This window comes from Phaethon lepturus, unplaced genomic scaffold (assembly GCF_000687285.1).
Source record: "Phaethon lepturus isolate BGI_N335 unplaced genomic scaffold, ASM68728v1 scaffold38000, whole genome shotgun sequence".
Lineage (NCBI taxonomy): Eukaryota > Metazoa > Chordata > Aves > Phaethontiformes > Phaethontidae > Phaethon > Phaethon lepturus.
The window spans coordinates 56,916-78,426 of record NW_010511896.1 but is presented as its reverse complement, the minus strand read 5'-3'; the positions used below and the strand labels follow the sequence as shown (position 1 = coordinate 78,426).

Here is a 21,511-nt window from a genome sequence, read left to right as displayed (position 1 = left end):
GTTACACAATCAAGTAGTTACACAGGGCTTGGTGTAGGAACTCATAGCAGTCGTACACCCAGTAAAGTACACAAAAGTTGCATGCGCAGAGAGCTTTCAGATTTGAACACACGCTTCAGGAATCTTGCACTGACTTTCCTAAAAACATGCCCATTTGTTATCCTTTTCATTCAAATGCCTCTCACTGACAGCATTTTAATTTTAGTGATTTTTTAAGTAAACATATTAGAATAATTTGAGACAAAAAAATAATAATGTACATTCATATTAATACTGGTTTAAAACATCGTATGGTTATCAGCAAGAGCGCGCCATATTTTTCACAAGGAGTTGCCTACCTTGACCTCCTCAGGGCTTCTTCATCTGGATCTTGCACTGCAGGCAAAAAATGTTTCAGTTAAAGGAAGACTAGGCTTTATGATGAAATTACAAGTTCTTTAGAAACATATCAAAAGCCTATCTAAAGGTGCATGCATGCTGACTTTGCAGCAGCGGATTTTGTAAAAACAGCATGAAGAGCAGCTCCCTAGAGCTGGGAAGAAGGATGCTAGTAGGAAAGTAGCTATCACAACTACCTCCTCGTTCATTTATTATCAATGTTTCACAGCTGTAGGCAGTGATTCTACAGGGAAGGCCTGCTGTTCTGTAGGAAAGCATGAGAGGCAGCAGCAGATTCCTATGAGGAGGAAATACTAAGTATTTTCCCCTGGTGAGGGAAACGTCCCTGAACTTACTTCTCTCTATATCAGAAACAAGCTCTGAGGTTAGTACCAGGTGGTCAGAAAAACATTTCCATAGGCAACAAGCAACAAAGTTCAAGCTCCCATGACATTCACAGCAGGTCTAAGTTTAGATAACAGAGCTGATAGAACCATCAGTTCAATACAAATGGTGTTCCATGAGTTGTTTTGACCTCCAGAAGTCACTTTTATAAAAGGCTCTTACAGGAGACATAAGTTGTCTAATGAATGGACAGCTTTGTACGTCTAGGCTGCTGGAAAATGAAAGATTACCCTACTGAGATTTGATTTGTCAGTAAGAAGAAGTACGGGGTCACAAATGCTCTTTTACTGTATGTCTGTTACACTTTTATGGTGAGACCCCTGGCAGATCAAAGAATTTTCTTCATAAAGCATAAGGTGAGAGTGAACACTTTGATTTCCTCGTTCCCTCAAGTTACATCCAGGGTTGTCTGATCCTAGCCCTCACTGACAATGACTGCAAGCTGAACATCAGTATTCCTTGAGTATAGGTTGCTAATAATGAGGTAAGAAAATAAAGACATGAATCTAAAATCAGGATGAGGGAAGTGTTTTGATATTCAACTTACTGTACTCTGTTCCAGTCATCTGGGCAAGGATGCGGAAAGACCTAGACTGCAGATTGGCAGAACGGCGACTCCAGTCTTCGGTTTCATCTTCAGGCTTGTTCTGAGTTTTAAGCACAGCCTGATACACCGGAGAGGCACTGTCTACATGAGGATCTTTAATAGGAAGGGCACTGCAATTCAGAAAGTGAAACACTGTGAAACAGCACATCTCAACCTCTCTCTGGTCTTAGAGCTTCTCATGCAGAGTACAGCAATCCAAACATGGCTTTGAAAAGACCACTTTTTAAAAAAAAATATAGGTCCATTTTATGTGAATTAAGAATATTATGGCTCATTCTGTCTTTGAAAAGGCCTGTTACCATTCAAATCTGCATATTCAAATCAGTGTGAAAATGCTTGGAAATGTCTGTTCATGATTCTTCAGCCAATGCAGCCACAAGCTTACAGAGGTTAGAGTAACATGTAGTGAAAAAAACATATTTTCTTGTAAAAATAACGTGGTAGGCTTTTATAGCTTTTTTCTAGAGGTGATTATTCTTTGCCAAACTCTGAATTAAACTTCCAGCTGCCATAACTCTGGGTTCATTGTCTACTACATATGTGAAGCATAAGAAGTCTAGACTTGCATACATATTTTGTATCTGAAATCTTTAACAACCGAATGTATCCCACAGTCCTACAACGTCTCTAGTCACCTTGCAAAGTGATATATCCAGGAAGAAACTTCCAACTTCACACACCTAAAGTCAAAGCTACGAAGCTCTGTAGCAGGTGAGCTTACCTCTCTTGGATTTATCATGCAAGCTAGAAACAGACTTAGTAACTTAATAGCTTTTTTTCCCTGCAAAAGTAACTTCTGCATAGCATACAGTTAAATATTAACAGAGCTGCGGAGATACATGCTGAGGGGATGATGTGTGCTTGGAGTAACTTGGCTCTATGACTTCTCTAAATACAAGGTCTATTTTTGAAGCGAGTGATTTATTGTACAGCTTTAACATGCTATTCCGTATAGAGCCTTGCAAGCAGCATGCTCAGCTTCATGAAAATTGAGAAATGGCTCTGTTAAAAGTTAAGAGCCATTTGGTCCAACTAAGTCACTGCTATAAAGTGCCTGGAGGAGTAACCTGCTATAAAAGTTGCTTCCTTGGCCCAGGCTCAAAGTTAGTGTTCTCTAAGATACCATTGGGCAGAGAAAATCTACAGAGAAGTTGGGTTTGGGATTTGAAAGCCTGAGATGAATCACGAAAAAGCCAAGAAGCATGTCTGATATCCTACATACAGAAGTAACTTACACTGTAATAAAAAATATTACCAGGTAGTGCCTTAAATACCAGTATTTTCCAGCTGACACACTCCTCTTCTTCAGCACTCCATAATATACGCTGCTTTAATGGATTTGCACCTAGCAATAGCATGGGACGTGTTCTTCAAGTAAGACTGCATGGGGCTTAGAAACATGATGTGTTCTTATATATGCCATGGACCCAAAAGCACCCCATCTCTTGAGCATGCTTTTTTTTATTTATTAGAGGAATATTTATATTCCTCATAGCCCCCAGTATATGCAAACAACTCACTTTCTTGAGGACCCAGCAGGGCACAAAACCCAGGGTTTGGGGTTTCCCCCCCCCCCATTTTTCAGTTATATGATTCAGCACAATCACCTACGTGATGGAGCACAGCTTAGGAAAAAACCTGACTCTTTAGTTTAAGATCTGCCACAAAACACAGAAGTTACGTAAAAAAGTCTCTCAGTGTGCAAGATGCCCTCTAGGAGCAAGCAGCATTTACGAACTCCTTTTTTAGCTCATGTTTCCTAGACCACTATCTTTACAATATCTAAACACTAGCAGGTATGGAAGGCATAATGTGGACTTATTTATTTTGGGAAGGGTGTGCCATCGGTGGCTTCCACTAGCGTTGCTCCTATGTGCACCAATGGACAAATTAGTGCCACCTCCTTCTTCAGAGGGAAGATGGGAGAGAGAGCAGTGGTCTTCCTCTTCTGGCCCTTCAGACACGGCAGAAGGGCTTGCTGAGGCAGCGCAGTGAGCGCAGCAGCGAGTTCTGCCTTCTGTTGACTTCATGCAGAAATAGTCCTTACATGGAACAGAGATGTTCCTGTAATACCAAACATACATCTGTAATACCAAAAGTAAGTCAGCAACCCCCTTGTGACCATTCCACGGCCACTGCTCACTCTTGGCTACACTGAAAAGTTCTGTCACTGTAAAGGGTTGGTTGAAGTTCCCCAAAAAGTGACCCCGTTTTCCAGTTCCCAGAGGCACTTCAGACCCATGTCCTCGTACTGACTAAGCACACAGCACCTTGCCCCGTGTCACTGTCAGAGGTGACCGCCTGGTTTTGGCCAACAGTTAACTTTGTATCCCCTCCTGCTGAAGCTTAAAAAACTGCTGCGTGCAATAGCAAATTTCGAGCTGCAGGCTGTTGCAGAGCAGGTAACAAACCACTGGATAGATAGTACTGCTGTGGCAACGGCCGTGTGCAAGGCATGGACAGTTCAAATTCCTTTGTTTAAGTCCTCTAGCTGAAATGCTCTGTTCTGATGTTATGACATATATACAAAAAAGCAGTTGAAAAGTGTATGTATAGATATGCCATTAGCTCAAAGGCAGTTAAAAAACACTAGAGGCTGGACCACAAATTTCACAGCAGCAGTGTGGCAGTAATATGACATACTAATATCCTCATGGTAGATGATTAAGGCAGGAAATGGAGCTTGGTGAATTAACCTTCCCTAGCAGAGTGAAACATGCTCATACAAATTGAACTAAATTAATGCAATACATTGGAATATTTCCAACTTTGTCTTTAATGCAACAGGCCTTTTTTTTTTTTTTTAATCATAATTATATTGTAGGTGGGTAACTAGGACATATGAGCCGCTCAGCATGGAAGTGTAAAATAGAGCGTACCGCTGATTACGAGCATTTTGTAAACCTAAATGTGACCATTGATTCTTACAGACAGCTTAAAGATGCACGTAACCATGTTAATACCTCTGTTATACCTCTTCTTAATTTAATTTTTTTTCCATCTGGGTGTGTATGTGCAGAAATATCATGCATCTTTAAGCATATTACTTTAAATTGAAGTTACTGAAAAAAAAATTCTTCCCAAATGGGTTAGAGCTTTTGAGGGTTTTGCATATTATAGCCTAAGGTATTTTAGTAGGATTCAATAAAAAAAATGTCCCCCTTTTTCACAACATCATCCAAGTCACACGTTATTAACATTACAGCAAGCCAGTCAAACCTTTTTGAATAAGTAGCAATGTGATTTTTTTTTTTTTCTTGGAGTTCATTATAAACTATGGTTTACCATGTGAATCACTCCCTGGAATCATTATTCAGATTTAACTTAAGTAGATAATAAGTAAAAGCTTAGGAACACTGCCGTGTTCTAGCCCTGATACAGACATATAACAAAATAGTGTAACTTTGCATATTAGACTGATTCAAGTAGTAAAAAAAGCTCTAAGAGGTAAAAAAACCCCAACAACCCAACAAACAAAGAGTTCATGCAGAGTGCTAAATTTTGCAGCCAGGTAGACTTACTGTAGATGATACACAAGATTTTAGTTTGTACAACCACATTCTTGATTCTGCTACTAGAACTGTTAGATCTTAATTCTGATAACGTTGTTGGATTTATGTCTACTTACACGACTTGTGAATTTGGCTAAAACTGCTTAATGGAATTTAGCGGAAGTTCGACAGAAATGTACTTGAAATGTACTGACCGCATGGTTTTACTGCAACCAACTCTTGGTTCTTGGTATAGCAAAATCAATTGAAACAAAGCCACATACGGTGAGAAATGATATGAAGTCAGGGCATTTTCTACCAGGCAAATTTTTCTGCCTTTAAGTTCCAGCGTGAGGTCTGAATAACTGCAGTATAAATAATTTATATGCTTTCCTTTGTGTTTTCCATGGTGATTCAGTACATGTGGGTTATTTTCTAAGTGACATGAGCCTGAGTCTGGCCTCACTGACCTAAGTTAAAACATCACTGATTTCAAATGGACAAACTAGAAAATTCATTCTTATCTTAAGCCTGTCTACTCTTCATCACCGATAAAAGAAGTAATCAGTGTTTCCAGCTATTGTCTGCCAAAAAGAACAGAAGCCCTTTAGATCTGCAGTCTGAGTATGCTTACACATACACCTTGTGGCTTCAGGGCTTCTCTCTAAGGCAAAATGAAAAGCCCAAAGAAGAGTAATTAAGTCCTGGAATGAAATTATAGGCAGAGGATTGAGACAAAATGAATCAGTACACAATTTGGTCTGCTTTTATATGACAAATTTCTGCATTAAGCATAATCGTATCTCAGACTTGATCAACTAAGCAAACTAAAGAACATCCTCAGTTTCCACTGCAAATTAAAGTTCAGAATATCCCAGAGGTCAAAGCAACACCTTAAGGAAATGAGTTACAGGTTTAATCAAATGACTATCTGTCAATGCATAGGCTGCTGTTATATCAGCATAAACCTTGCCTTTACATCTAGATTAAAAATGCTGTGTTAATTGTAATAAAACAATCTACTGAGAAAATTGTTTAGCCACTAAGTAGTAAGAGTTTAAAAAAAGGAAGTTAAACAGTCTGTAGCTCACAGCACAGTAGATTTGGAGAGTCCCCTGCACCTGACTGCAAGTGGGAATAGAAACATTAGTTTCTTTTGGGGCCAGGTCGACCTTAGGCTTAGGAGTCACATTCCAAAATGAAGGAAAAGCTTAAACGGTAGTTTATATAGTGGATCTTGCAGAAAAACTTCTTTTGCAGCATTACAGGGGAGAACACTGTCATGGAGTTGTCTGCAAAGAACAATGTTCTACTAGAACCTTTGATAGAAAAGGATTAATGGAAATAATCATCTCATTTCAAAAACACCCATGAGATAGGTGGATTCCATGTTTAAAATGAGAAAAAAGGTTAGTACAGAGCTTTTTGCTAGTGGTGTTTAACACAGCTCTTGCTGCTACTGGTGCAACAACTCAACAGTCCATGAAAATCTATTTATTTTTTATCTATGTATCCTTTCATTTGGCTCTTTTCACGACATATGTATATACTAATATAATTTATTACCACCTTATGATTTATGATTCAAGCCTCTCTATTCAGATTCTTTATGTCATAATTCCACATGTTAAGACAAATCCCTAACCCCCTTGGAAAGTGTGCTAATCTTCCAGTTCTAGCTGCACTCCTTGGACTTCTCTCACCCTTTCTGGAGTTTTCTAGAAAGGGCATTTTCAGCTCCCCACACACAGTGTGTTTTGATCTCTTCCACAGGTGGGAAAAGATCATGATATCAGTCTTCCAGTCCAGCAGAGCCGCTCCTGTGATTGGAATTGCATTTGAGAGATTCTTTTAATGTGCTGTTTATAAAATGGAAACGATCCACATACTCAGCAGTGAAACTTTAAAACCATCTGATCATTTAAATAGGTAAAATTTAAAAACATTTGCATTATGTAATATTACAGCATTTCATAGAAAATGCCAATATATCATAAAATGTCTCATATAATCCATGCCTATGAAAGATGTGAACCATTACAGAGAACACGGATAGAATGAACTTCTTTCATTCTACTTTGCTAATTGGAAATATGAGGCTGCTTACAGGTGTAAGCCTGTAGGAGATTCACTGAGTCAGGGTCAAAACCAGCTAAAGGTATTGTTTGGGATCCATCATTAGGGTCACTTGTGATGACCAACAGAATAATATTGGTGCAAAAAAAAAAAAAAGAATACATAAAAAAGAAATGTCTGGTGAAAGGGAGCACAAGCAAATACATAAAACATCTACATTTTGAACAAGCCTGCAGCTAACATACTGAAAAGAAACTATGTTAAAGTGCCTTGCTATACCTATATTTTGGTGTCACATGGAAAGAAGGTAAGTTCTATTTTGGGTAGAAAGATACCCAATAAGAGAGAAACCTGGCTACACTCATCGCATATGTAATTTCAGTTAAGTCATAACAACTGTGGATAAGTTTATCAGATAAGATTACCAGAAACATGCATGGGAAAAGCAGAATTATTAAAGATCAATGGATTCTGCCATAGTCTAAAGGATACGTGTAAGACACATGTATGGTATGTAAGCTAGGGAGAGCACAGCGCGCCATTCCGAAGAATAAAACAGTAGCCAGTACTAAATAAATATGTTGCATTCTTCACGTATAAATAAAAGTTCCCTCCCCCTTTCCCATTTGCGAATTATGCATATAATACAGCAGTTATTACAAAGCATGGTCATCAGAAATGAAAAGCCATCCAATAGCACACAGCACTAGGTCTATTTTTGTGGGCTTTACCAGTTTTAGGAAGAATACCAGAAAAGAAATGTTACACTTTCTAACTATCCATCCTTTTAACTTCAAAACGATAAAGTGCTTTCAAACACTGTCTAGGACTGATTTGTATGTTTGACACGAAAGATACTCCAGAAAAAAAAGAGTTGAGGAAGAGCTGCCGTGTCATGCATGTAGGGACCATTAGATGTATCATGCAGAGAAAGAGCATTCCACACAAGGAAATAACCTTACCCAGCAAATTCTCCACCCTGGGCTTGTGCCTGGCCTGCAATTGCATCCATGATAGCATCTTGGGAGTACATGCTGATCGGGGTGTTATACTGGGCGTGAATTATAGTAGCCTTGCCGCCTAGGCCTTTCACCTCGATGGGTTTGTGTGTAGACAGGGCAGAGTCCTTCAGGACATTGGGGTTGAAACGCTCCGTGAACTCCGTGCTGGGTTATGCAAGAGTGAGGTTCGACAGGGAAGGGAGGGGAAGAAAGGAGAAAGGCGTGACCGTTAAGTGAGAGAAAAAGCACCAACAGAGGAATGTACATGTCTGTTCATGGCATCTCACCACAAAAGCTCCTGGTCAGAGGGTGACAGACAACATAAGTAACAAGAGACAGTTAAAAGCTGGCTGCACTAATGGATGACATTTCTGTCTTGGTTCACAGATGTATAAAGAGAAAAAAAAGGTGAAACAGTTGTCATTGTATAAAAAATCATGACAGATCCCTAAATATTAATGTGATACTTAAATATATTAAAATTTTATATACATATAAGTGTATACAAACACATATATACACACACGTATATATGCATGCCCATGGATGTGCGTACATACTGCACAGAATTCCCAGTTTATTCACTTCATCCATTCATTCTTTCAGAAGGGTCTTACAAAGTCCTAGAAAGTGCAACGGGGTGAACAGATGTTCGGTCCTCTATTATTTAGAAGGCTCCAGTACTTTCTGCCTGGATTATCAATCATAGTGAAATTTAGTATTTGCACCTTTTAATCTTCAAAGCTTTCCTGACAAAAGACCAAATTTATCTTCCCAAAATCTCTGTACAGCCAGCCATAAGTGTTGCATTTATCATGCTCCAACTCAGACCAAAATATCCTACATTGCAGTCAACGGGACAACTGCACTTGGAGGACTAGCTGCCATATTTTCCAGTGGCTCCATGAGGACGGATTTTTATTTGAGATATTGAGCCATGAGCAAGTTAACTGAAGCTCCCATCACAACAGAACAAGCCAGCTTAATGTCAATCTCCAGCTGAAGAGCGGCTGGCTCCCTTGTAGTGCCTAGTTGTACACTGTCCGTGTCCTAGAGTTAGGACTGAGAATTGCCTGGAGTGTCAATGAGCAAGCTAAACCTCAGCTGTCACTCATGGAAGCAGCTGCTCTTCTCTAACCTCTGGGAGATCAGATGAATCTCTAGTCTGCTGTTCCTGTCCTGCCAGCAGCAGGAGGATGCCAGCAGTATAGATTTCATATGCTTACCAAACTGGGCGAAATGGAGAATTCTGTCCTTTGGGAAATAACGGGTATTTCGCAAAGGTTTCATTTTGAACTGAGTCCAAAAGCTGGAAATGGATATATCTCCCCCACAAGAGAAATTCTGAAAAATGTAATTACGTTTAATTGGAACAATTTTCCTTTTCGGTTTAAAACCATTACTCTGTTAAGTTTATCAGCTTAAGCCTTTTGCTGAATTTTTTCGTGTGACTGAACAACAGCTTCCCCGGCTGGCAAGGGAACAATAGCGTGCCTGTCTGCCGTGGGTGAGCCCCAGAGGGTCAGCATTAAAACCAAACCCTCAACCTGGCATGGAGGAAAGAGGAAAATCAAGTAAAGCTGGCAGCCGTCTGACTTAATCTTCCAGAGATTCTCCAAGGTGATGTGCCACCTCTGAACCCAGCCAGGGGATTCCACTATGTTTTCAGCCTTTTGTTTGGTGGGATGCCCTGACTGAAGATGGACAGTAAGAGAGATGAAGTCACACGTCATTCAAAATAGAACATTAAACAGCCACATGCTCAAGGAACAGAGGCAGAAATATGCACATGCTGTATGACAGCCACAGCCTCTAGTTAGACACATCAATGTTTTAAGGGAGGGAACTGGGAAGCTGCATTATGCATTCAGAAAGTGAAAATCATGATTTTACAAAGACATTTTCACATTTAAAATATCTCTCCATTAACTATTCATCAACTATGACAATATTATTATTACACTGACATCATCTGTTGACGAGTGAGGTGCAGAGACGTGCAGGTTGTTACATGCTTGACTTTTCAGCACGCACATGCCTTACTTCAACAATGGTATCTCTTTTCTTTTTCATACCCTAAATGATCACATGATATTTACAAACACACGGGTCCTCGAGATCTTGAATTTAGTGTTCTCTTCCCCCCACACTGTCAGAAGTGTCAGAGAGATTCTAAACCCAAGATCTGAGAAGATTGTGTGAATGAAATGACAGAGGTTAAATATGCCACTTTTAAAGAATAAAGTTCAAAGCAATTGGTTTCCACAATCAATTACAAAAATAAAAGGCAGTAATCTTAGAACAGCCGCAACTTCCCTAACGGTAGCAGCAGTAGTGATTGAGGCTTTCACTTGTGGTATTTAAACAGTTTCAGTGACGTCTTTTAAGAGGTTTTAGTCACATTACACATACCAAGGCAAAACTTTCACTGAAGTTAACAGGATTCCCATAAAAATAAGAGAAAAGGGTACAGATTTTTCAGCTGCAGAGTTTTTGTCACTCTGGAAGTAAAGACAAGATATTAGTGCTTGTAAGGGGTGCTGTGCTCTAGGACGAAGTGACAGAGGTAAGACCCTAGGGACAGCTGGAGCACCTCTGCAAAACGAATAGGATTTTTCTACCAAGCTGGAAAAGGATCAGGAAAAATAAATCCCAAAGCAAGTAAGAATTAAAAACACCCCTATAATGTGACTTAGAAGCACTAAGACAATTGTAACAGAATAATTATCAGTGTAAATTGGCCAGAGTTCATCGCTCCAAAGGAGTTACATCTTTTGCATGACATCACACCCACATCTCATTAAAATCAACAGAGAATGCCAGATCAGTGTAAGTTATATGCATTAAATACTATTTCAACTTTATGTATTCTACTACTTCTAACCTCCTCTTGTCAGTTTAAGTTTGACATTTAACTAAAACAATTATTTATTTTATGCTGAATTTAACTCAGTCTCTCCAGCAATTTCTGGACAACACTCAGTTCAGAGACAGAAAGCGGGAAGTTAGAGACAATCCTCTGCCCTTAGAAAACTAAAGATCAAAGCTGAGGACTCTGTGAACTTTCCTAAATAAAGCAGATCAATCACATTTTCAAATCAGTGGTTGCTTCTTGTTTGGGCAATATGCTTACTAAAGTAAATTACTTTTTAGATCTTTTCCATATCAGTATCTCACACCAACCTAAATTTGAACTTTAGTGGAGGGAGACTTTGGAAATTAATTTAATGTTGAGGTAAAACTACATCATTAATAATACACAAAAAAAGGCAGAGATAAGGCTGCCCAAATCCTGAAGGCACGAAGACTACTTAAAGAGTTAGGTGGAATTAAACCTGGACTGTAGAGACGAAAACGTCTGAAAGCGTTTATAGGAACTGACCAAGCTCAGGTGCCAACTCCTTTTGCAGCATTAGAACATCACCAAGAAATGCCGAACATGTGGCGTGCTTAGAAGGGAGCACCACTGGACACCAGTGGCAGCCCATGACGCTTGCCATACCAGTAAGATTTTAAAAAAAATATTTCCACTTGCAAGCAGACACAGCAGGAACACAAGGGATCATGCTACCCCAGAATACAAATCTTCACACATACAGCGTAACACAAATGTTTGGCACTATATAGAAGTGATACTAACTTGGCAGCAGTGTTGGTTACGACCTAAAAGAAGAGAAAGAGAACAAACAACATCAAAACCAACCAAACAGAAAAAGTCAATAGTTTTTAGAGTGCAAAGGGCAAAAGGTATTTACAAAAGCTTACCGAAGCTTTTGTCAGACCATCTACAAATAAGAACAAAAAATACATGCCTGAAAACCCCAACATCACAGAATCACTAAGGTTGGAAAGGACCTTCAACATCATCCAGTCCAACCATCAAGTCCAACATGATTAAGGAAGGAAAAAACGTAGGGTTTGTAGTTGATCCACGGGGTCTTAGTAGGGTACCACGGCATTTTGGCTGACCCCTGAACGTGATTTTATTGCTACGCATCCCTAAAAGTACTATTATCAAAGCGTAGGGGAAGAAAGAAGCATTTGCAGTATATTCTCGTCTGAAAATAGCAAATGAGTGGTAGAGATTATATTCTTCCCTCAGATACTAAATATTCAGGGATGAAGTCTGTTCCCCTCAGGCTGCCCTCAGAGTTGGTATTGCAAGATTGATTTTTTTGGTCTTTTACATGCTGGAAGATATCCAAAGAATATATTGGTAGATGTTTTAAATCTAAAACTAAGGAAAATGCCTTTGTATTTAACAAACTATTGGCCTAAATCTGACTGTACCTACATTATGCCAACAGTGGTGTAAGCCAATTAATTTCAGAATAGTCATTCCCAATTTATTCCATGTGAAATGAAGCAAGTCTGTGCATTATGTGGTTTTTTTGGATATCCATATCAGGATATTTTATTCCATCTGCTATGTACACAGTATGAAAAAACATATGTTCACGCTACATCCTGCTTCACTCCATAAACAAGAAGTGCAGTGGCTTGCACAGCAATTCCAAAGAAACACAATACAAAACTCAACGTAGGCCTTACGCGGGCCAAAGCTGGGGGCGATGAACACATAGTGTGCTCAGACAGAATATATTATATTATTTGCTAATAACTCTTTCTGTTGGCTGCACGAATAGCATTAATGGGCTATGACATGTATTTTAACTTAATTTTTTCAAAGTTTAGAATACCCATATTTTGGTCTCACATTCTTGGGTGAAGAGTAATTCATCGCGTTTTGTGCAAAATAAAAAGGAAGAGAGTCCAGGATCAGTTCATAAACATCTCTTCTTCTGTAGCTGCACAGAATGCTGTTGACAGAACTGGGCATTGAACCTTCCAACTTGCTGCTGACACATTGCTAGATCTGGGACTGATTCAAAATACCGGACAGCAATGTTACACTGTTAGCGTGACGTTCAAAGCGGATTTGCCTCCTCCTGCTTTTGCCTTGCAGAACCTTTGACATCGCTGATGCTTTTTACACACAGTCCTTTTGCACTGGCTGATCCAGCTGCCTTTTTCGTGATCAAAACCACTCTAATGAGCCAAAGCTGCGGTAAAGGCTTTGCACTTCTGCATTTTCATGGAAAAGCAATCACAGATCACCTTCGCAGTTACTGCTCTTCAGGCTTTCAGATTCGAGAATGTTCTTCTAACTTTATAAACCCTACATTAAGCCAAATAGATCGGTCTGTTACAGGAACCGGTAGGGATATATTAGGAACAAGCTGTAGCCTGTAAGCACACCAGTGATCCTATATCTATTTTAGGTATGTGCAGGACAGCTGGGCACTCGTTTACAACAAAACATGGTGTAATAGTCTCATTTTCTGAAGTGGACTCTGATGCCCGCTTTAATCTTCTAACCCAGGCCTCTGACTTACGCATAAAGTAATATTTCAAAGGCAGAACTACTTGTCGCTAAAGTACACCTTCATTAGAGGAACCACTTGTTTGCATAGAAGAATATGTTCAAAGATAAAAATCATTGTGCGCACGCACTTAAAAGAGCTCAACAGCCACGTCTCAGTAAAGATTTTTTAGATGTGAAGAGGCTACTATAGCTTCCCGCAAAAAGACTAAAGCTTTACTTCCCCTTATGTTTAGTACATGATGGGAAAATTCTCTCCAGTTCAGAGCACACATTATTTTACCTTGCTTTTAATATGGACATGTATGAAACACCTAACGTGCTCTCAGCAGTCACAGAGTAAGGAGCTAGTAACCCAAGCCACCCGGCACGTACTTGTGGGACGGGTATTTACTGCCCTTGACCTACAATGTGAAAAATAACTTACAATGGAATGGAAAAGAACCACCTTACAAGCTATGACTCACTCTTCTTATTTATTAATATTCCCCTTTCCAGAGCTTTCAGCACGTGAAAGAGGTGCCACACTCTTAACAGACCACCTCTATTTTTCACCATGGTCCAGGACGATAAAGCTTTCATGTAAAAGTGTATCAGAGAGACAGATGCTTTGTTATTCTTTGTAGATCAAGGAAATAATCTCAAAATTTATTTTAGCTTTCAGATAGGATTTTCCAAAGGGCTTAGCAATTACCACAATTAAGTTTAAATGATTTGGTGAAAAGGACACCAAATTGAAATATGAAATATACCTTAAGATCAACCCCCAAACCTGAATTTTCTTACAGTTTTTACTGTACTGCTAAGTGCATGTTCAGGAATGCATAATAAATTCACAGTTTTGGAGCACCATTTCACAATCTTTATGCAGCATCTCATGTTGTACTATATGATAAAAATGTCCACAACAAAGTCCAGAGCTGATTTTGCAGAGCTCACAGCACTTTCCTTGTGCGCTCTGTCACATATATCCAACAGTGAAATCGAGACTATCATGGATGATACCAAGTCCCAAGGTAGTTACAGGTTCCGTGTTACTCTCCACAGAGCAGTAGGAAAGATGCCTCTCACTTCCTGAGTAACACGGAACTGGGAGTGGGAATGACAGAATTATTAAACTCTGAATTTTCTCTGCATGTAAAGAGAGACGTACAATTCTCTAAATCTTCAGAATTACCTGAAAAGACACATGCACTTAATACTTCTGGGCTCTTTCATCTCTTCAGATTGTTCCTGGGCTGCAGGATAAAGGCTGAATTTTTTTAACAGGACATTTAGATGATTCCTCATAAATCTTATTTGTTCATCAGTGCTACAGATATTACAGGCAGATAGACAGCAATTCCCTAAAATTTTGTTCAAACTAAAAAAAATAAATTTTAAGGTAGAACCTTTGCTTTGCCATTCAGTGTGCTGCCACTGGCGTGCACTAACATCTGTGCATATAAAGGAGACATAAAGCATGGAAAAGCAGGAGAGTGAAGACAGTGGACTGCTTTCTGCAGGTGCACCTTCTTTCCAGCCCAACAATCATTGTCATGTGATGTAGTCATGTCGCAATGCCCTCTGGAATCAACAGAAAGGTTCACATTGACTTTGGTGAGTGATGGATGCAGCTGTGTTGTAATTTTGATAACAAAGCAACAGTCAGAATGCTGAGCTACCCAAAATACAGCCCCTTCACCTTCACCCTTGCAGATGTTAAGGAGGGTTGTGAAGACAGTGGGAGAAAGATTGTGAGATATACTCCCAGGAAATGCTGCATATTGAAATAAGATAAGGATTAGCTTCCCTCAAGAAGACTGTAAATTAAGAGAGAAGCATTCTGAGGTTTATTTTGCTGACCTTGCTTACTAACTGAAATTATTTTCTTTTAAACACTAATTGCCGTTCTTAATTATCCAGTATGGGAAGGGAGGATAGGATTTTTTCAGATAAGTGAATTAGGATTGTTAATGCTGAGTGCTTAAGAGAGTTACAGTGAATCATCTGAACTGCTTGAATCATCTAGAACATGTATATATGCTCTTATATAAGGATAGAATATCTTTACTTTGTGACAACTTAAAAACCCTTGGCTTTACACTTGCAAAGAGCTTCTGCAATGGGATACAAAGTACTTGAAAACATGCATTTGCTATCAGACCTCAAGCAGATTGCCTGACTTTTCTGGTTTTCCTCATATAGCCAACTCCCTAGTGTCAAAAGTACACTTTTTCCCACATTCGTAATAGGAAATCTATCTTCAATTCAAATAAACACAAATAAACAAATTGGACATTTGTTTGCAAATTATTACACAATGGCAAAAAAAATAGGTAAACCTGTTTTTCATTGCTTTTCCTCATGTATTGTAGTCCAAGCTCCTCACTTCCCAAACCTACTAATAAAATAATTGATCTGCAATGCAGTAACACTGAAAACCTTGACAGCATGGGATCAAACTAAGGGATCCTGGTTATATACAACTGAAGAGCAAAGCTAACAGATGCGAGACAGGATGTTCAAACCACAGGACTGAAAATATTGCAATTTTGACTCATTTTGCATAGGAAAGCCAATACGTTAAGGCAGGAATTACAGCAGGGCACTCCAGTAGACTGGCATGTCAGATTTGCTGGTCAAATCAATTTCTCTTTAGGAAAGCACCAAAGATCAGATCCGTTTCACAGCAGCTTCTATAACAGCCGACAGTGATACTTGGTTCTATGAGACTACACGCACTGGTTTAAATCGCTAAATGCCAGAGCCCCGAGATGATCCCCGTTACTTCAGTCATAGTGTTCCTCCTCATGCTCTGGTGACTATCGCCAATCCATATTGCAGCTCAGATAGCAAAGACCAAGAGTTATACTGTAACGGTACTGTGTATATGTTTTGAGGGGTACTGGAAAACTCCAGGCCTTAATCATGATTACCAGACAAATGCACAATAGGGTAGGTACTATTACATTCGTTTTTCAGCAAATTCATTACTTATTGAAATATTAGATATTTTACCATGTTACCTACCCTCTAGGAAGTCCACCTTCCGAAGCCCTTCGGTTGAGACTTAATTTATGCATCTCAGCCATTTCCCTTAGAGTCTCTGCTGAGTAAAGGCCAATAGGGTTGTTATACTGCCTTGCAGGGCTCAGCTGCGGTAAAGGACTACTGCCATCAGTCAATACAGGGCTTAGTTTGGAACCTAGAGCACTCTTTGCAGGTGAAATGTCAGGAGTCAGAGACTGAGAGGACATGGAAGATCTAACTGTGGTAGTCTTTAAGTAGGAAGAGCTATTTGAAAAGCTGATCTCTTGCTTGTTGAGGTAGCCTGAAAACGTTCCATTGGTTGCTAAAATACTACCCATAGGCCCAGCCGCCGTGTTAGTTAGAGGACTGAAGGTTGTTCTGTTGCCATTGATTTCCCAAGCAGGTTCCTGTAGTAGCAAACATGCAGGCCAAGAAAAGAAAAAAAGAAAAGAGCAATCATAGAACACATGCAAAAAGAACATATTTGCAATTACTGCTTTCTACACATATTGATAAACTTGCAATAAATAGACTGGGGCCAAAGCATCCAACCTTTCAGGGAAGATTTTCAACAAAGAAATGCATTGTTTCAAAATAAGGGAAGCAAAACATACTCAGGCATTTTTTTACTGGGTTTTAGTTGAAGTCAACAAACATGGCTTAATGTCAAAAGAGCATTTGCTACTAGTCAACTTCACAGCAATAATTTTATATAAAGACAGCACTGTCCATTAATTTCTAGGATAATTAAGAAAACTTAAAAAAATGTCTTGAGGTCAGAATAATTTGAGATAACATACAAGCATAAAAGTCAATGCCATTATTATAAAAACATAATGATTCTAAACCACACCATTCTATTTTCCATGAGTATACTTCAAGTTATTGCAGCCCGCACGTTGCATTGCTTTCATAGGCTCTGGTTCATGCTAATTAGGCCATGCAGCATGGTTAGCAGATAGACCAACAGGACTGGAGAACAGGTACTGCTCGGCAGCTAGGGTGCTTCTAAGCTGCTCATTTCTGCATAATTTCCACTTGAAGGAATGTGTGCGTGAGTATGTAGATGGTGAGTGTATGATCCTACAGTCTTTTCCAGATAATATTCCCAGCTAGGACAGCAGGATGTATTGCCTTGGCCAAAGTCACAAGAATCTGTCCTACAATAGCGATACCCATAGAAGTCTGTGCTGGTGCTCAAATTAGAAACATTCTACCAAAACCTCATCCTAGAAAATGCAGTACTGTGCTTCAGTTTCATAAATGATTTGCTATTAATGCAGCTGAGTGAAACCAAAATGAAAGGTAATATCAAAAAAGAAAAATACTGCTTTTATAGCAAAATGATGCAGGAAACAAGTTGTCGCATGAGTTCATGTAAAACTTCTGTGGTCATGTTGCCTAAAACACCCTGTCACTGTTTCAAGGGTGCAACACCATCTAGATCCCGAGGACTGGAGGGTACTCGGCACTTCCTGGGAAGCACAGAGCACCCTTAGGGTTAAATTGCCTCATTTCCTTCCAGCTACTGACAGTGTGTAGTGACCACAGGTCTGTACTTTTTGGAAGTCTGCCTACCTGCAGTATTCACAATTTTATCAAAGAGGAATACAAACTGCACTTTCAGGAGGGCATTTTATGCCTTCACTTTCAGTTTTCTTATCCTTTAACTTCTAAAGTAACTGGAACATGAAGAGCAAGATTCAAACACTGATTATTTTTAACATCTCTTTAATGTTTGCCTTTTGAACCTAGCACCCTTAGTACTGGAACTTATCAGCACGTGTTTTAAAATAATGAACTATATAGTTTCAAATTCACTTCCGTTTGGCTGTAATTGTGTGCTTTGGATAACAAAAAATAAAATTCTATAGCTGCAGTACCCAACAAACTACTTGAATGCTTGGCAATTTACAGATTTCTCTAGAGCCATAATGTCAGTTTGTTGTTTACCTGTGAAGCTCCTGGCTCCAGCCTGACTTGGGCTACATTGCTTTTGCTACAGGAGAAGGATCCCTTCAACCTCTCCCTCTGGACCTGGATACGCTGCAGCCATAGCCGGTACCCAGATGCTGTGATGCTCACAGCTGAGAGGCCCGCCAGTAATGCTGGCAGCATGCTGCAGTCCAGCTCTGGGGGACAGGGACAGGCAGGGGACACTATCCTGAAGAAGGGATGGAGCCCACACGCTGCCCACCATTCACCCCAATGAAAGCCAGAACGAGAGCAGGCGTGCGGTGACGTTTTGCCTCATTTGGGCTGGCACTGCTTCAGCTGCCGTCTCCAACAGCTTACACGCCTCTCCCCCGTAGCCTTGCATGAAATATAGGCCTGAGGCCAATCTGGCTTCGGTTTTCTACTTTTGCTAGAATGGGTTATCATTAAAGTCGTTTACTGATTTTGATACTAATGTTCATTAGAAAGAGAAATATTTTATATTCTCCTCTTGGATTTTTATATATTGCATATGCAAGTTGAAGGAGATTACATTTGAAGAGTCTAGATAATATGGCCTGATTAATTAAAATTAATTGCAAAAAACCCCCCTAAAGGTCTAAGGATATAATTAATCATAAAATTAAATACATTTAAGACATTTTGAATCAAACATGTAAGGCAGATAAATGAACTGAGAACATTTTTCTTAGTAATAAACAGGAAGATATTTTAGCTGGCATTAATAGCTGCCTGAGGCTGTAAAAATAGATAATCCTAAAAGCATTTTTCAGACTATGCCTTTTTAAATAAATCCATTTGAATTACATCCTTCAGTCATTATACCTTGACATAGAAAAAAGCAACCAACCAGCCTTTAAGTGGCCTACTGCGAGCTTCCAAGCATCATTAAACAAATGGAAAACAGGGATTCTCTCTAAAACTGTGTGGTAAAAAGAGGCAAAATGCACAAAGCCACGTTCTTAAATTAAGTGAGCACTTGTGCAAATGAGTTTTTCACACTAGCAGAGAGGGACAAAACAAATATTAAAAACAAAGCAAAACAAAACAGAGCCAATAGAGAAGAAAAGGGATATGCCAGCGTTATATTTGTTTGTTACCCTGAAAACTCTGTGGCTTTTAGCCAAGTTAACTGTGGGTTTCCTTTCTAAACCCCGTAACAAAAGGACATGCAAGGGGATCTGATTATAAAGCATCGGTTTCAACTGCTAATGAGAGAAGTGCCAGATATTTCCTTAACGCTAATGTGGTTTCACAGTTTCGGTGTTACTGGACACTAACAGTAGGCAAAGGGAAAATTACCGGACTGCCATAAAAAGCAATGGTTGATGATTTTGTTCACTTTTATGACAGGAATGGAGCTTTGGTTTCACTCCTCAAATCATTTCTAGCTGGAATACTGGCATGCTGGTAACTCAACACTAGAATTCCTATGAAACCAGCAGTGCCAGGTTAGCATTCTCCATTTTGAGTTAACATTCATGGTAGTTTTAAGGCAGTTGTTTCCCCTGTGTTTGGGGGGAAAGGGATGAAGCAGGAAGTGTCTAAGAGAGCAGCTGTATAACTTCTTCTACAGACTTACTGGTCAATAATCAGCTTATTTAACTCTGTCCTGCAGTGATGAACAAAGACTCTCCCATTCAGTTTATTCCCAGTAGTGATACTTAGGTTTTGTTTTTTTTCCTTGAGATCAGTGGCAAAACCAGATCAGTGCAGCGTTTCTGAAACCATTTCTGCATGTGAAGGTCAGATTTCTAACGGTGAGCAGCAGCACAGCTTTTAGCATTGCATCGCAGGAAATGCAGCCAACAGGAACAAACGTTCCCGTGTTTCGCATCTCTCTCATCGCATTCTGTCTCTCAGTCTCTGTGGCTGGAAAGACAAGCTAACATTTCAAACTATGCAAGTCTGATGCTACCCTTCAGCCGACCAGAAGAGGAGGCTCCGACACTGAGCAATGGGCTGCTTCCCTCCAGAAAGATGTTGTGATTCTTCAGCAATCCCTTACTACGAGGGGAAAACTGTGTTTTAATTTCCCAGTGTAATGTCAGTGAATGAGCTTAAAACTGATAAATGTAGAGAAGTCTCAAACATTTGGGCATAGAGGAAAGCTATGAATCAGCTCGCTTTCCATTCTGAAATATTATTATGCCTTTCTTCATGAATATTCAATTTCTATGAAAGGTAATGCTCCTTCTTATGTATCAGAGAAGTGAGAAACTAATTTGTATCAGAAGACACAATACCAGTTTTTCAGGTTCTCTTCCTTTGACAGCCCACGTTCTTTTTATCTTATTACTCCAACCATACAGTCTTTATTCACACCTTTTGCACTTCTGGGAGAACAATTTTAATGCTATGCTAATAAATTTGACCTCCCAACATGCCCAAGAAGCAGTTGTTGCTTTAGACTTTCTATAGAAAGAAGGAAGCAGAGGCACCATGGCATTAAATGACTCTGCTCAGAGACATCCAACAAGTAACTTCTGGCTCAGCCAGCACTTCCAGCCTACGCTTTACTTAAAAAGTCAATCATCTCTTCATCTCTTTGCTCTTAGCTATATAGGTTCCCAAATTTGGCTGGAAACAAATCATAAGTATTACAAGATCCTCACTGGGACTCAAATAAGTCTATTCAGCACTGTTTCATAAACAGGACAACACACAGTCGTATTTTTAAAATTAAAGAGGCTGTCTTAATACCTTTATGCAAAGGGACAAATGTTAAAGCTATGCTTAGCCTTAAAAGCCTCAACTTGAACATTTTGAACTGCACTGAGCCGAATCTTCATGTGTTGTGCCCCCCTGAAAAGCTGCAGGAACTCACTGACTGATGATGGCTTAGTTTCAATCCTTGGACTCATGCTTACTCTTCTTGTTACTTGAATGCTTTCAGCATTAGTTATGCTCTTTCTTCCAGCTATGCCACACCTGTGCAAAAGACTTGACTAAATCTTTTGCTTAAATCAAAAAGGTTTGACTAAACTAAATGAAAATTGTTTCAGGTTTGAGATTAATGTCAGATAAGGAAATAGTGAAACTGCAAATCAGTCAAACTTTTATTTCCAATCATAGCCCTACAGCTCAGCTGACGCCATGCTTATGGTTGCAGACCTGTATCATCTATAACATTGATTAGCTCAAGAAAGTAAGGAGAGAATGCATGTTATTTGTGGAATGTAGAAAAATTTCTATCATGGCA

The 21,511-nt window shown here is 39.4% G+C and overlaps 1 protein-coding gene across 1 annotated transcript in view; it reads right to left on the bottom strand.

Annotated features, from left to right (window-relative positions):
• LDB3 (LIM domain binding 3) overlaps positions 1-21,511 on the bottom strand; it is a 116,825-nt gene that overhangs the window by 44,789 nt on the left and 50,525 nt on the right. Inside the window, exons 4-7 of the mRNA XM_010285230.1 lie at positions 11,599-11,621; positions 7,920-8,123; positions 1,331-1,500; positions 339-375 (exon numbers count right to left, since the gene is read on the bottom strand). Coding sequence (XP_010283532.1) covers positions 339-375; positions 1,331-1,500; positions 7,920-8,123; positions 11,599-11,621 — 434 coding nt within the window. The remainder of the gene's footprint in view (positions 1-338; positions 376-1,330; positions 1,501-7,919; positions 8,124-11,598; positions 11,622-21,511) is intronic.